The 14,627-nt window shown below is 36.8% G+C and overlaps 1 protein-coding gene across 11 annotated transcripts; it reads left to right on the plus strand.

Annotated features, from left to right (window-relative positions):
- The first annotated feature begins 937 nt into the window (after window positions 1-937).
- LOC145955574 (alpha-L-arabinofuranosidase 1) lies at window positions 938-14,419 on the plus strand. 11 transcript variants are annotated; one of them, XR_014432215.1, is made up of 10 exons: window positions 939-1,261; window positions 1,454-1,709; window positions 8,450-8,504; window positions 8,625-8,824; window positions 9,029-9,144; window positions 9,262-9,412; window positions 9,599-9,668; window positions 12,278-12,393; window positions 12,925-13,014; window positions 14,193-14,419. XR_014432215.1 is itself a non-coding variant. In XM_083070494.1 (6 exons), exons 1-5 carry the CDS (start codon window positions 8,409-8,411, stop codon window positions 10,185-10,187), a joined length of 474 nt encoding a protein of 157 aa, XP_082926620.1. In that variant the 5' UTR covers window positions 4,259-8,408; the 3' UTR covers window positions 10,188-10,192; window positions 14,193-14,419. The 11 variants fall into 11 exon arrangements, 2 of the variants coding, with proteins under 2 accessions (XP_082926620.1, XP_082926618.1); XR_014432222.1 differs by lacking the exon at window positions 8,625-8,824 and having other exon boundaries at window positions 938-1,261; XR_014432219.1 differs by lacking the exons at window positions 939-1,261; window positions 1,454-1,709; window positions 8,625-8,824 and adding exons at window positions 9,934-10,068; window positions 10,147-10,192 and having other exon boundaries at window positions 4,259-8,504.
- The last annotated feature ends 208 nt before the right edge of the window (window positions 14,420-14,627 follow it).

A 14,627-nucleotide genomic window follows, 5' to 3' on the forward strand; every position in this document is an offset into this window, starting at 1 on the left:
CTATTCCACTCATCATCTGATGGGCAATGAACATAATTCCTATCTCGAATAGCCAAACAACCAAATGCACGTTTGTATTTAATTGCACTATCAAGCATAACATAAGTGGAATTCCATCTAGTGGGCACATCCATTCTCAAACCCACCTTAGTATCAATACCCCTCACTTGAAGCACACATTCTTTAAAAGCAATCTTTCTAGCTTCCGATCCTCTTACATATTTTATACTCTCTCTAATTTTTTTCAAAGCACCATTAGCCACCCCCAAACCCTCTTGAACAATGAGATTCGGTATAAGTGCACTACATCTCACATGAAAATATGAGCCATTACAAATCAAACTATTCTGCAAATTAAATTGTGCTTTCATGAAATTTACCATTGTGTCAGTGGCACTTGCATTGTCCAAAGTTATGGAAAACACTTTCCTATCTATCCCGCAATCAAGCAAGATTTCAAAGATTTTTTTTGCCATTTCATGACCACCATGTGGAGGATCTAACTTAGAGAAGGCAAGAATCTTACTATTCAGTTTCCAATTAGAATCAACAAAATGAGCAGTTACACAAATGTATCCTTCCTGAGTTATGCATGTCCAACAGTCAGATGTTAAGCAAGTCCTACTATTAGCTTTATGCATTGCATTTTTCACCTTTACTTTTTCTTCATCATGAATCCCCCAAAGGTTAGAAACAACTGTATTCACTACTAGGAAATTATTGTTTAACGTCGCTACATTTACATCGATTCTTCGAGAACCGATGTAAAAAATATATGCGATGGCAAACTTGTAAATTAATAGAAACTGTAAGCACATTTACATCGATTCTTGATAAAACCGATGTAAACATGAAGTATTCTACGTCGGGTTTCCTTTTAACCGATGTAGAATAGTTAAGCAATTTATCTCCTTTTCGCGCGTGCTGTACAGTACCTTTAGCGCCTCTACAAACTTTCACACACGCTCATCTCCACTAGAAGCACAGTACCTTTAGGGTGGCGATGGTGCTTCACCTTCTTCCTTCCCCTCATCTCGTAATTCTTTTAGATCTATCTATGCTTCGAGAAACTCCCCTTTTCACTCTTCATCGTGCTTCGCTCGGCTTTATTTATTTATTATTTATTGCCTATTAGGTTACGAGTTCGCAAACCAAATTTCCTGCGTATTTACGTTTTTCTCCGGGAATTGGCTAAACTCTAAACCCTACCACTTCTTTTCTTCCTCTTCCTTCACCGGGAATCGGATAAACCCTACCATCGGTGAGTGCCGCCGAACCACTTCCGCTTCCTGATCTGTAATGTAGGGTTTCAATTCCAAAAGGAAATTGTTCTTTTCTACTTCACTATTTTTTTTTACATTCTTAATATCGTTGTTTAAACGAGCTGTTTGGTGCCTTTTGTCTGATTCTGGAGTTTGTTGCTGTGGTGCATTTGAATCGGCGTCCACTCCAGGCTCCAGATGGTGAGAACCACTAGCACGATGATCTTTTGGAGCGTGTCGGCGGTGATGAAGCGCAAGTTCATTTGGTAGGGGTTGTTGGAGGCGATGAAGTGGAAGGAGAGGAGAGGGACCGCGAATAGGGCCACGAAATGGTTTATGCCTGAGCATTGGTCCGGCAAGAAAATTTTCCACCATTTCACCGAACCGTACGCCAGGATCATGGCCACGTAGAGTGCCACCATTGCGGTCATCACATGGTAGAAGTCGGTTAGTGTTATCATCTTTTGCTTTCAGACAAGTGTAGCATGCCTGGAGTGGGTCGGTACTGGGTAGTAATAGGACTAAGAGTATGAAATATATTTTCAGCTTTCAGCTTGCACTTGCAGTCCCCGAAGCAGAAGGGCTATTTTTATTTTCTTTTCCCAAAAATAAGGTTTGTTTTTTTTCCTATTTGGAGGGGGTGCGCTCCTATTTGTATAACAAAACTTGGTTGGGGGATGAGCCTTGATCTATGGGACTGTCACAAAAGCCATAGAAAAAGTAATTTGGGTTGCCTCTGCCTTTGCCTCTGCCTGTGTCTCCAACTACTTGTTTTGGAGACAACTCTTTAGCCTTTGCCAACACCATCTCCCTCTTCCCCCTTTTTTAGCCCTTTCTCTTTGGATCCCACTGTTTCTCCTCTACTCTACTTTTCTACAATTCATTCTTCAAATTCCTATATTACAATTAAAGGTTATACCTATAGGAATAATTATATACAAATACTTTGTTAAAAATATGTGCTTTCAAATTTTTAAATTCAATTATCTAAAAATATTGTTTAAATAGAACACAATACTTTTTATTAGAATGTTATCATAGTCAAATGCTAGATAAATTTAACAAATAAATATTAATTGGAATGTTATTCATGTAAACATGTTAAATCAATGTATGTGAATTTTTTAATGATATGTTTGTGCTTCCTTCTACTTGTGTTAAAGAAAAAAAAAGTTTTTTTTTCACCAAAAGGCAATGTATATTACAAAGTTGATTCTCGCCTTTTTTTTATCCACTTGATTTTGAAAAATCAATCTTTTAGTAATTGAACAAAATGCAAGTTAAGTAGCAAATTATGGATATACAGAAGTAGGAGAGAATAAAAATTGGAAATAAGAGTTGAGTGGGGATGTGGACAAAGTAATGTTTAGATGAATTGAGTCGAGGCGGTAGGATATAATAGTAATACTCTAGGAAAAATGCATGAGGTGAAGAGGGTAGAAACCATCACATGGTGTAAGTATTAAAATGCACTCAAATAGTGAAAAGAGACGTACTCGAAATTATATTGCAACGATAATTCTCAAAATCCACTGCCACACAGCAATAACACTAGGAATAAAACAGTAGCTAAGAACAAAGAATTAATCCCAATTGGGCCTAAGGGAGAAAAGACGTACAATCCATCCACCACCCAATTCCCTGCCTCTCTCCTCTTATATAGTTAGTTAATTTCCCACACGTAATCCTTGAGGTACGAATTCGTTATGCGCTGCCTCACTTTTTTGGACCCTTCCTTGATTTCATCACCTCCTGCCAAGTGTCCTTTATCAATTTCAGCCTCCTCACGTGTTTTGCCTTCTACCTTGTCACATTCCTGCTCCTTATTGTTCAATGCATTCCTTACGTGCGTGACATTTCCTCTCCCATAAAAATCAACCTTGTCCTCAAGGTTGAAGTTAGGATATTCTTCCTGGAGTGAAACAGCGTCTTCCCATGTTGCCTTAGAAACATCAGTTCCCTGCCACTGAACTAATAACTGTGAAATGAATTGATTGCCACGAATAATAGTTCTAGTTTGCAAAATGTTGCAAGGTTGGAGTAGAGGACCAAATTCATCTGTCAAAAATGGGGTAGGAACATACTGTTTTTGATGGTCACCTTTGCACAACTTCAGAAGTGAAACATGAAACACAGGGTGGATTTTGCTAGTTGGAGGCAGTAGTAACTTATAAGCGACTGATCCCACACGTTGTACAATAGGAAAAAGACCAAAATACCTTAGTCCTAGCTTCTGATTTTTGCGCAATGCAACAGAATGTTGCCGATATGGTTGAAGCTTGACTAAGACCAAATCCCCAACTTTTAATTCTAGAGGCATTCTCTTCTTATCTGCAAATTTCTTCATGTGAATCTGAGCTTTTAGCAAATGATTCTTGAGCTGATTGAGGACTAAATCGCGTTGCTGCAGCAATTCTTGTAAAGAAGGAGGGTCTTGAGTGTCCAAGGTGTACTTGGCTATAGTAGGTGGATCTCTACCATAAACGGCTTTAAATGGGGTCATGCCAATACTTGATTGAAGAGAAGTATTGTACCAATATTCAGCCCACGGTAGTAGCTGACTCCATGTCTTAGGACTATCAACTGTGAAGCACCTAAGATACATCTCTAAGCACCTATTTAATGCCTCAGATTGGCCATCAGACTGCGGATGATATGCAGTGCTCATGGACAATGTAGTGCTACTCAATTTGCATAATTGTTGCCAAAATTTACTTGTGAAGACTTTATCTCTATCAGAGACAATTGATTTTGGAAAACCATGCAGCTTAACAATGGTCTTTAGAAACATTTCTGCAACTTGTTTGCTTGAGAAATCAGCCTTAAGGGCAGCAAAGTGGCCATATTTAGATAATCTATCAACAACTACCATTATCACACTGAAACCATGGGACGGAGGTAAGCCAACAATAAAATCCATAGCTATGTCCTCCCAAATTTGGTTAGGAATAGCCAAAGGTTGCAGTAACCCAGCAGGTAAAGTAGTGGCTGTCTTAGCTTGCTGACACAATAAACAATGTTGGACAAAATTTTTGATGTCTCGCTGCATACCTTGCCAATGAAACTGAGCAGAAATTCGTGGCATAGTCCTTGCTATTCCTGAATGGCCACCAATAGGGGAACTATGATATTCATGTAGAAGTTGTTGTATGAGAGGGTGGTTGGCTGGAAGAACAAGCCTATTTTTCCAGTATAATAACTGATCCTTGGCAGAATAATGTGGTAGAGGAGGATTGCCTTGGTTACACAAGCTCAATATTTCAGTCAATTTGGGGTCTGAGGCAACAGCATCCCGCACCATATGAATGATATCCAAATTGGGATGAGAAATAGCCATAAAAAAAGATCTAGACAAGGCATCTGCAGCAAGGTTTTCACAACCAGGTTTATACTCAATGGTAAAGTCATAGCCCAGAAGTTTAGGTAACCAAGCTTGTTGCTCGGGCGTCTGAACTGCTTGCTCAGTTAAGCTTCAGAGGCTCTTCTGATCAGTTCGGATAATGAACTTATGGCCCAGCAAGTAGTGTCTAAACTTAGCTATTGCTTGTGTGATGGCATAGAACTCCCGGACATATGCCGATTGGTTTTGCAGCCTGGCAGAAAGTTTCTTGGAAAAGAATGCAATGGGATGCTTATCTTGACTGAGGATAGCTCCAATGCCAGAGCCAGAGGCATCAGTTTCCAGAATAAAGGGTTTTGAGAAATCTGGAAGTGCTAAGACTGGAGCTTCTGTAATAGCTATTTTTAGATTGTTAAAAGCATCAGTAGCAGTAGGATTCCACTTGAAGTTTTCTTTCTTGAGAAGGTTGGTTAGGGGGGTAGCTAACACAGCATAAGCCTTCACAAACCTTCTATAATATCCGGTTAAACCCAAGAAGCCTTTGAGTTGAGATATAGAAGTTGGTATTGGCCAATTTAACACAACCTGAACTTTATTTTGTACCATAGTAACACCACGACCCGAAACTGTATGGCCTAGGTATTCCACTTCGGTTAATCCAAATTGACACTTGGATAACTTAGCATACAACTGATGGTGTTGCAGAATATTCAACACAGCTTCCAAATGGTGAAAATGAGCAGACCAAGTAGGGCTATAAACCAGTATGTCATCAAAAAAACACCAAGACCAATTTGTGCAACAGCCCTTGAAACACCAAATTCATCAAGCTTTGAAAAGTGGCAGGTGCATTTGTTAATCCAAATGGCATGACAAGCCATTCATAATGCCCTTGATGTGTTTGAAAAGCAGTTTTAAACCTGTCTTCAGGGGAAACCAGGATTTGATGATATCCGGAGCGAAGGTCAAGCTTGGAAAAGTATTGAGCTCCAAATAATTCATCAAGTAGCTCATCTACAGTTGGTATTGGAAAGGTATCCTTGACTGTTATGGTGTTTAAAGCCCTATAGTCAGTGCAGAATCTCCAAGTGCCATCTTTTTTTTTTACTAAAAGGATGGGAGATGAGAAAGGGCTTGTGCTAGGAGCTATGATACCCTTGTGTAACATGTCTTCAATCATGTTTTCAATTCTCTCCTTCTGGCTGTGAGGATATCTATAAGGTCTCACCTTAATGGGTTGACTTCCAGGAAGTAAAGGAATAGAGTGATTGTGTGTTCTTGTAGGAGGTAAACTAGAGGGTTTATCAAACACCTTCCTGTATGTATTCAAGAGCGTAGCCAAATCTGGATGCATGTCTGGAGTAGAATCAATCCATTGATCTTGAGGAACATCCTGAAGTTTAAATTGCAAGGTATAATACTCAGCAATGGTATGTGTCCGAGACATCCTTTTGATGTGATGGTATTGAGCTTGAGCTGGTAAAGTTGTTTTTGTACCATGTAAGGTAATGAAGTCCCCATCTAAGTAAAATTTCAAGGTCGAGGAACTGTAATCTGACACATGAGGCCCCAACGTGGCCAACCAAGCAGCACCTAGGACTAGATCAGCACCAAAGACAGCCAGTAAATAGATTGGAAGCTGTAGAGTATGTCCCTGGGCAGTGACTTTCACATCTCGAACCAAGCCTTCCACAGTTAATGCATTTCCATTACCCACCATAACTTGGAAGCTAGAGATAGGTTCAATAGGCAGTTTGAGGTAATTAGCAATTCGAGGCTGCAAGAAATTGTCAGAACTACCACTATCTAACAAGATTTGGACATTAACACCATTGATAGACCCTTGAAATCTCATGGTTCCCAAACTAGGCGATCCTTTCAAGGCATTGAAGGAAAGGTGATGTTCTAATATTAAATCAAGTGGAAGTGGTTCAGGAGGGTCTAGACAAGGGGGTGACTCATCCAATTCCTCTACAGACAGTAACAAATACTGCCTATTGGGACACCTATGAGTAGGAGAGAACTTATCATCACAAGTGTAACAAAGACCTTTCTCCCTTCGAAGTTGCATTTCTGCCGCTGTCATTTTTTTAACCGTAGGTGTGTGTAACGGCTGGGCAAATGGTTTTTGACTCGGTGTGGGTAATATGGCAGGAAGTGTATTGGGTCGTTGGCTTGTGTTTAGGTTTGTGTTTAAGCTTGTGTTTGATTTCTTAAAAGAAGTAGTATTGTAGTCTAGCTTTGGGACAGTGGAATATTTCTCCTCATACAATTTAGCCAACGAAACAACCTTTGGAATTGAATTTGGACTTTGAGCAATGACATCACGTCTGAGGTCAGGTTTCAGGCCACTAAGGAAGCAATCCAACAAAGCATCAATAGTAACACCGGTAACTCTGTTAGCTAATGCGGTAAACTCGGTGTAATACGCACTAACAAATCCAAGCTGAGATAGCTTGAACAACGTAGAACGCAGGCACTCGTATGGGGACGGACCATATTCCAGCTCAAGAGCTCTAGTAAATGCCATCCACGATTGGAATGGATTGTTCCTCTGCATCATTTAAAACTAGGGAACCACATCTTTGTCCATATATACTGTAGCGATTATCAACCGTTGAGCATCCAGAGTAGAATAATACTCAAAAAATTGTTCAGCCTTAAAGATCCAATGTAGCACATTGATTCCATCGAATCGCGAAAAATCAAGTTTAATATTTCGTACCTGAAATGGTGGATTAACCCCTGCTGATGAGTTCGGACCACCAACGAAATGAGTAGCTGAAACCATGGCGACAGCAGTTTCTATTTTTGCAAATCTTTCACCATATTCACGATCGCGCTTTTCCATCAACTCCAAAATCTTTTTAACATCAGCACCCAGTTCCTTTAATCTCGTATTTTCAGCCATGGTGGTCGATGAAAGCACCAATGTAAGTATTAAAATGCACGCAAATAGTGAAAAGAGACGTACTCGAAATTATATTGCAACGATAATTCTCAAAATCCACTGCCACACAGCAATAACACTAGGAATAGAACAGTAGCTAAGAACAGAGAAATAATCCCAATTGGGCCTAAGGGAGAAAAGACGTACAATCCACCACCACCCAATTCCCTGCCTCTCTCCTCTTATATAGTTAGTTAATTTCCCACACGTAATCCTTGAGGTACGAATTCGTTATGTGCTGCCTCACTTTTTTGGACCCTTCCTTGATTTCATCACCTCCTGCCAAGTGTCCTTTATCAATTTCAGCCTCCTCACGTGTTTTGCCTTCTGCCTTGTCACATTCCTGCTCCTTATTGTTCAATGCATTCCTTGCGTGCGTGACGCATGGCCCTAAATTGTCCCTTCCCAACCGTATCGAATAGTGCTTGCCACTGCCAAAAGCTTTGGGTTCACTTCGTTAGGTGGCATTCCAGGCCACTCCATCAGCCTCATGCTGCCAAATCGAAAGCAATTTCATGTTCCATGTTTCTTGGAGGCAAAATAAAATAACTTTAACTAAGTGCATCTTTGCTTCATCAGTTGAACCAATGGATGTGCATTACAAGAAGAACCGATCTATTTATTTGAATGTCTTGTGTTATAACAAGACCTTTAATGCAAAACAGGGTTTTAATAAATGTATGGTTTCAAGGCATTGTAGTAAAGGTTACTCGTTGTACTTCATTGCCAACATGCACCATCATTCTCGGCACTCATCATAAAAAGGCTAACTTTAAAGTTGTCTCTGTGTGGTGCAATAGATCAAGCTCATTGGAGAGAAAAAAAGTATCACAAGAAAAAAACCAATCTTATTTCAATGTTGAAAATGTCATCAATTTCTTTCAATTTATTTTTCAGGAGATTAATCATGCTGGTGCTGGGGGACTGTGGGCAGAACTTGTTAGCAATAGAGGTTATTTCCATATCCCTAAAACCTTTCTTCATCTTTGTCTTTCCTGTCCACAAATTCAATTAGATCTCAATATTTTTGAAGTGATTTTTTATTTTTCAATTACTATCAATTTAATTTTAGGCTTTGAAGCTTGAGCCCAAAACAATATATTTTATCCTTGGACAATTATTGGAAATGAAGCATCAATTTCTGTATCAATTAGCCGTTCCTCTTGCTTTGAGCATAATAAAGCTGCATTACTTATGGAGGTTTATTGTGGTGGTCACAAACCTTGCCCATTTGGTGGTGTTGGTATCTCTAACCCTGGTTATTGGGGCATGGTAAGAAAATTAATGCATATAATATTTTCATAATTTTTGTTGTGTGTGTATTAAGTAAGTTTAAATGTAACAAATAAATCTGAAAATAAAAAAGACTCATATAATGTCACACTTACATTTTTCTTAAGAAATGACAAATCTATTATTAGTTTATTGTATGAAGTAACTTCTATCTTTCTAAACCTTTTTTCTTTTCATGTGCAGAATATTGAGCAAGGGAAGTGGTATAAGGTGGTGTACCACGTTAAATCAGAAGGAAAGTTTGATTTTCAACTTTCATTCACGGGTGTTGATGTTAAAAAAGTGGCATCACATATTACGTAAGTTTCTTTTTATTTAGAATTAAAAGGAATTGTGGACATTCTACAACCTATATCCAATGACCTATAATTTGTTTGTTGCATTGATTAAAAGAACTAATCGGTGGTTCTTGGCAGGCATGTTCATGGACATGGAAAATGGAAGAGGGTGGAGACTATAGTGGAAGCAAAAGCTACTAATCACATTTCAAGCCTTCAAATAACCACAACAAGGAAAGGGAGTTACTTGTTAGACCAGGTGTCAGTTATGCCATTGGACACTTACAAGGTTAGTAGAATAACAATCACACCTTTATAATTCAACAAATGTAGCTATTAAATTTAACAAAAATCTTTGGATCAATAATGATAACAATAAGTCTACACTTGGTACCTCAATGACCACTTGCTGGCAATGCATTCTATTCTGTTTTGTTCTTTTCCTTTACATCACTTCATTCTTCTTTTGAAACAGGGCCATGGCTTCCGAAAGGACCTTTTCCAAATGGTGGCAGATTTGAAACCAAAATTTCTCAGATTTCTAGGTATGTTAAAATTCTAAGTCTTCAAATTGAGGTTTGCAACACTATTTTTAGTATTTGGTTGTGCCGCTATTCACGTGTAATTAGGTAGTAAGGTTCTATGTATGTAGCAACAGAGGATTCACTTTTGATCCTATGTGTAAGGGTTAATTTTTCTTGGAAGTTCTAATTCCATTTTAACCCTTAGGATGGAATAACATTTCTTCTTTCTGAACTTTATTATAAAAAAAATCCTTAGGTCTAACTCTATAAAAAATCATTGCATTAGGTGGTTGTTATATGTTGAAGTAACTTATCTCAAAGACCAATTTCAATGGAAAGATACTATTGGACCATGGGAAGAGAGACCTGGATGTGGGGCTATTGGAGTGACAATGGATTTGGTTTTTTAGAGTATCTTCAAGTGGGTGTCCTTTTACAACTACATTTGCATATGTATCCTATTTAGTTGAAATATAATGATTTAATTTTTCTTTACCAGCTAGCAGAAGACCTTGGAGCAATGCCTATATGGGTCTTTAATGCTGGTATATTCTTCTAGCCTTGGTTGAAATTATTTTTTCAACAACCACAAGTATTTCTTTTTTGTTCTGCCATGTGTATTCTTGGTTTACAAGACAGAGACTAACTCTACTCGTATACTGTGATTGTTACTCGTCTGAAGGATTTTTGTGAGATCAAATACTGGATCCCTAATAAATAGAGTATTCTCACAAAAATAATCATGATTTTTTTTTTAAAAAAAATGCAATCTACATCGGTTCTCAAGAAAATCGATGTAGATTTAAGCATAAATCTACATCGGTTCTCCAGAGAACCGATGTAGATTTATTCTTAAATCTACATCGGTTGTCTAGAGAACCGATGTAGATTTATGCTTAAATCTACATCGATTTTTCAGAATTGATGTAAAAATGTATACATTTAGAGAACCGATGTAGAATATGCATCTTGTAGTAGTGATTCCTACTAGGAATTATTAACCCAGGATATAAATACAAAAATAACTCTCTAATCCACTTATACTCAACAAAACTAAATGATAACCCATGTTCAATAATAGCCCTTGAAAGCAAATCTTCAAAATGTTTTTGATCTATTTCTCTAGACCTCAGCTTGCCAGCTTGATCAATTATCATATTTCTAATTTGTGCAGAATTTTTTTTTTGCTTTAAGATGTCACACTTTTGCAAATGACGTAACATGGATGAAGTTCCTATTTTTACACCACCACAAACATATTCATTACCACAATAGTTGCATTTAGCTTTTTCTTTACCATTTTTTACCCCAAGTTTAGTAAAATTATCCCAAACTTTAGACGTGGTTGTTTTAGGCTTCTTAGTAGGCCTAGAATCATCAATATCTTCAATAATAGGAGAAAGTTGTTCATTTAACCCAACATCAATAATTTTCTCATGGGTTTCAGATTCCATTCTGTATATTGAAAGCATTAATAAAAAGAAAGTTACTCATACAATTAAACACCAATATATCACTAGTAATAATATATAGCAAGACATTAATAATATATAGCAAGGTATTAAACTATTAATGATAAGTAGTCAATGTCTCAATGGTGACTCTACAAAGCTACAATAAAAGAAACAATAACATCATAAAAAGATATATTTAATAATTTCTTAGTTTTTAGAGACTAATATAACATCCTTTAAATTTAAGTATTAATTTGAGTGTTTCCTCTTTAAATAAGTAGATCTTTTCTTTCTTTCTCTCTTAAAATTTAAGTAGGTTAACCAAAATTGCTACCTTCGAGTTTAGTGTGGTAACCAATTAAAAATAGGGCGAAAAATTCTAGAATCAGAATTATTAAAAAAAATCATAAGACAAACTCGATTCTAAATTCTCTCCACCAATACCAAACTGAATCTTAGAAACTTTCCTGTGAAACGTAACAGCCAAAGTGAAATTTCATTTATGTAATTGTGTGTAGAACAAACCCCAAATTTATTGAAACTGAAATAATTCCAACCTTTTCCAAATTAAATTACTTTCTAAAACGTTCCGTTAGCTTCAATGACATAGCCTACATTACTAAAAATTAAAATCTGGAGAAAAGAATAATGATCAATAACATGTGTACAACACTTTTAAACTCAGTTGTTCCTAGTAAGAATTCCTCACCTATATGACATGACAAAACTATGACAACTAAATTTTTTTTCCCATATTCATTAATTAGATGGAGACCTTACACTTTGGTTGCTCGTCACATTGTAGAATATTTTCACTAAACGATGTTGCAAAAGTGGAATAGAATGAATATCCGTGAAAACAATGTAAGCCCATTTTTACCGGTGAGGTGCACATTAAGATTATAAGCACTTTGATTGGCTGATTTCATTAGGATTAGGATTGTGCTAACTCATTACACAATGTCAAAGTGGCTACTTGAGTTGTATTTGGATAAAAGTTATAGACGATTTAAAGTATTGAGGCTAGTCTCCTTCCCCCTTCCTTTTTTTACTTTTCCTCTCTCCTTTTGCTTGTGCTTCTACCCGGGTTTTTCATTTTTATAGATTTCTAGAGACCTGAGGAAATTTTTCTAAGATTAATTGCTCGATTTTGCATGCTCTGCTCCCAAAATGCAGAGAGATTTTCGAGGGCAGATCCAGGTTGGTCTGGAAAGTCATGGGAGAGGCGGGCTCAGTGAAAGAAAAAAAACCATCTTCAAACCAAAACAACAACACCAATTCACCGATTCAGGGTATCCTCCAAGATCAAAATCATTCAGATTCCTTACAGATTAAAAATAAAAAAGGAAATACCCAACAAGTGTAACACCCCAGTTTTCAATAAAGTTATTATTATTATTATTATTATTATAATAATAATAATTATTATATGGTATTTGGTCATAATTATTTTAATAATTATAGAAGAATATTATTTTGTACGTTTTAAATAATTATTATTTTGGATAATTATTTTGTACGTATTAAATAAGTATTTTTTATTAGCATATTTAAATAAATATTTATATGTTTTAAGAGAAGATTGATTTTATATGATATTTTGTTATTGAAATTATATTATTATATTTTGGGTCAGAAATATATTATTATTATAGAGGAAAAATATTTTATAATATACATGTATTTATTTTATTTAATTATTTTGAGGAAAAAGAGAAGTGGGTTAGAAGAGAAGAAAAATGGGTTGGGTTGACCCAGCCCAATGGATTAATTTTAAGGAGTCAGGTAGCGTTAACCCTATCTACCTCATTTGCGTTCTGAAGGGTTAGGAAAAAAAAAGGAGAAACAAAGAGCTCTAAGGAAGAGTACTCAGGAACGACCTTAGATAACACCTTTGTCTTCTACTCATCCAGGTAAGGGGGGAGTGAGAAACCTCGCTTTGGGTGTGGGATTGTATGCTGGGTAGTGGGATTGGCCCCCAATCCTGTGTTTGCTGTATTTTTATGTATGCTCATGTATGAGGGGTTTCTCCTAATTGTATCTGTTTTGCTTATTATTTTTCTTATATGCAATTAATTGTATGACTTGAGATCTCTATGGGTTCCTATGGGAAACCCTATGAGAAAACGGACAAAATATGAATGTTTTCTATTTTGCCTTCTGATTACTTTGTTGTGTTCCTTGTTGGATGTGATGCATGAGTATGTGGTTAATTTTGAAAATAAATATGTTTTAATATGATCTAGAGTGCTCTATGGGTTCCTGCGGGAAACCCTATGAGAAATAGACAAAATATGAGATATTTTCTGTTTTGATTTCTGATTTTTCTGTTATATTCCTTGTTTGATGAGATGTAAAAATATGTATTTAATTTTATAAATAAACGAGTTTTGATATAAATTAAAGTGCTCTGTGGAGGCTTTGAGAATATGATGATGTAAAGTGAAATGTGATTGAGACATGGGATATGAAATGTGATAATGAAATATGATGACGAAATGCGATGATGTGATATGACCATGGGAAATGATAATGTGATATGAGAATGCATAGAGTCTTGATTGACATGCATCATTTGCATAAGTGTTTTAAGGGTACGATATGGAATACACCGCCAGAGAAGGCCCCCTAGTGTAAAAGCTTTGGGGATTAGTCCTTAGGGATAGCTCGGTTTGGAAGTCCCAGTCTCGCCCATTGTGTGCATGGGATGTATCTTGCGCAGCTTAGCTATCCTGACGAGACTTTGGTAGTATATCCTTCTAGTGAGAGTGCGCAGAGGGTGTGACCCGACATGTACTCCTAGACTACTCTTCGTGTATTGCTAGCGGCAATATGCCATGTGATGTTTTACTGGCACCACATGCATGATAATGTGAAGTTCGTGTCCATGCATGTGCATCCTTATTATTAAATGATGATAAATTACTATTTGTATGTCTTGGATGATTGAATAAACTATTGTTGTTGATTGATCTATGAGGTAACTGTATTATTTGTGTTTGGCTATCTGGTGTGCGTTCCTACACCGTGAGCCAGAGTAAGATGTTTCTCACTCCCTTCTTTTGTGTTGTTTCTCTTGTTTGATATACAGGTGATCATCAGCGTAAGGCTGAGGATGTTGGTGATGAAGCTTAGGCTTTTATGTTGGGTTTTGCTCTGATAGGACATGTGACATCGGGACATAGATAGGATTAGTTTAAAATGTTCTTATTAAATTATTTTGGAAAATTCAGTTTTATTTCTTTGTAATTTTACTGGCATGTTATTTGGATTAAGTTTATGAATGTGAACTCTTTACCCTTACGTGGTTGGAAATTTGATTTTTATTGATGAAAAATTCTATTTTTTTTTATAATTACGGTATATGTATGTTGGGGCAGAGGGTGTCACATTAAGTGGTATCAGAGTAGGTCGATCCAATCGGCCGTGAGTTATGTACTTATCGTGATTCTGTTGTGTACTCTGATTGTGTCTTATTTGTTGTGTACTTTGATGATGTTTTTCTTTGATGATGATGATGTTCTTC

Source organism: Cajanus cajan, chromosome 3 (genome assembly GCF_000230855.2).
Source record: "Cajanus cajan strain Asha chromosome 3, NIPB_CcT2T_4, whole genome shotgun sequence".
NCBI lineage: Eukaryota > Viridiplantae > Streptophyta > Magnoliopsida > Fabales > Fabaceae > Cajanus > Cajanus cajan.

Bases quoted from the DNA above. Each gene is read 5' to 3' on its own strand.
- LOC145955574 (XM_083070492.1), top strand. From the start codon at position 8,409: ATGTTGAAAATGTCATCAATTTCTTTCAATTTATTTTTCAGGAGATTA. The intron at 8,505-9,028 runs GTTATTTCCATA...TTTCATGTGCAG, and splicing joins AGAACTTGTTAGCAATAGAG to AATATTGAGCAAGGGAAGTG. The intron at 9,669-14,192 runs GTATGTTAAAAT...TTTGATATACAG, and splicing joins AAAATTTCTCAGATTTCTAG to GTGATCATCAGCGTAAGGCT.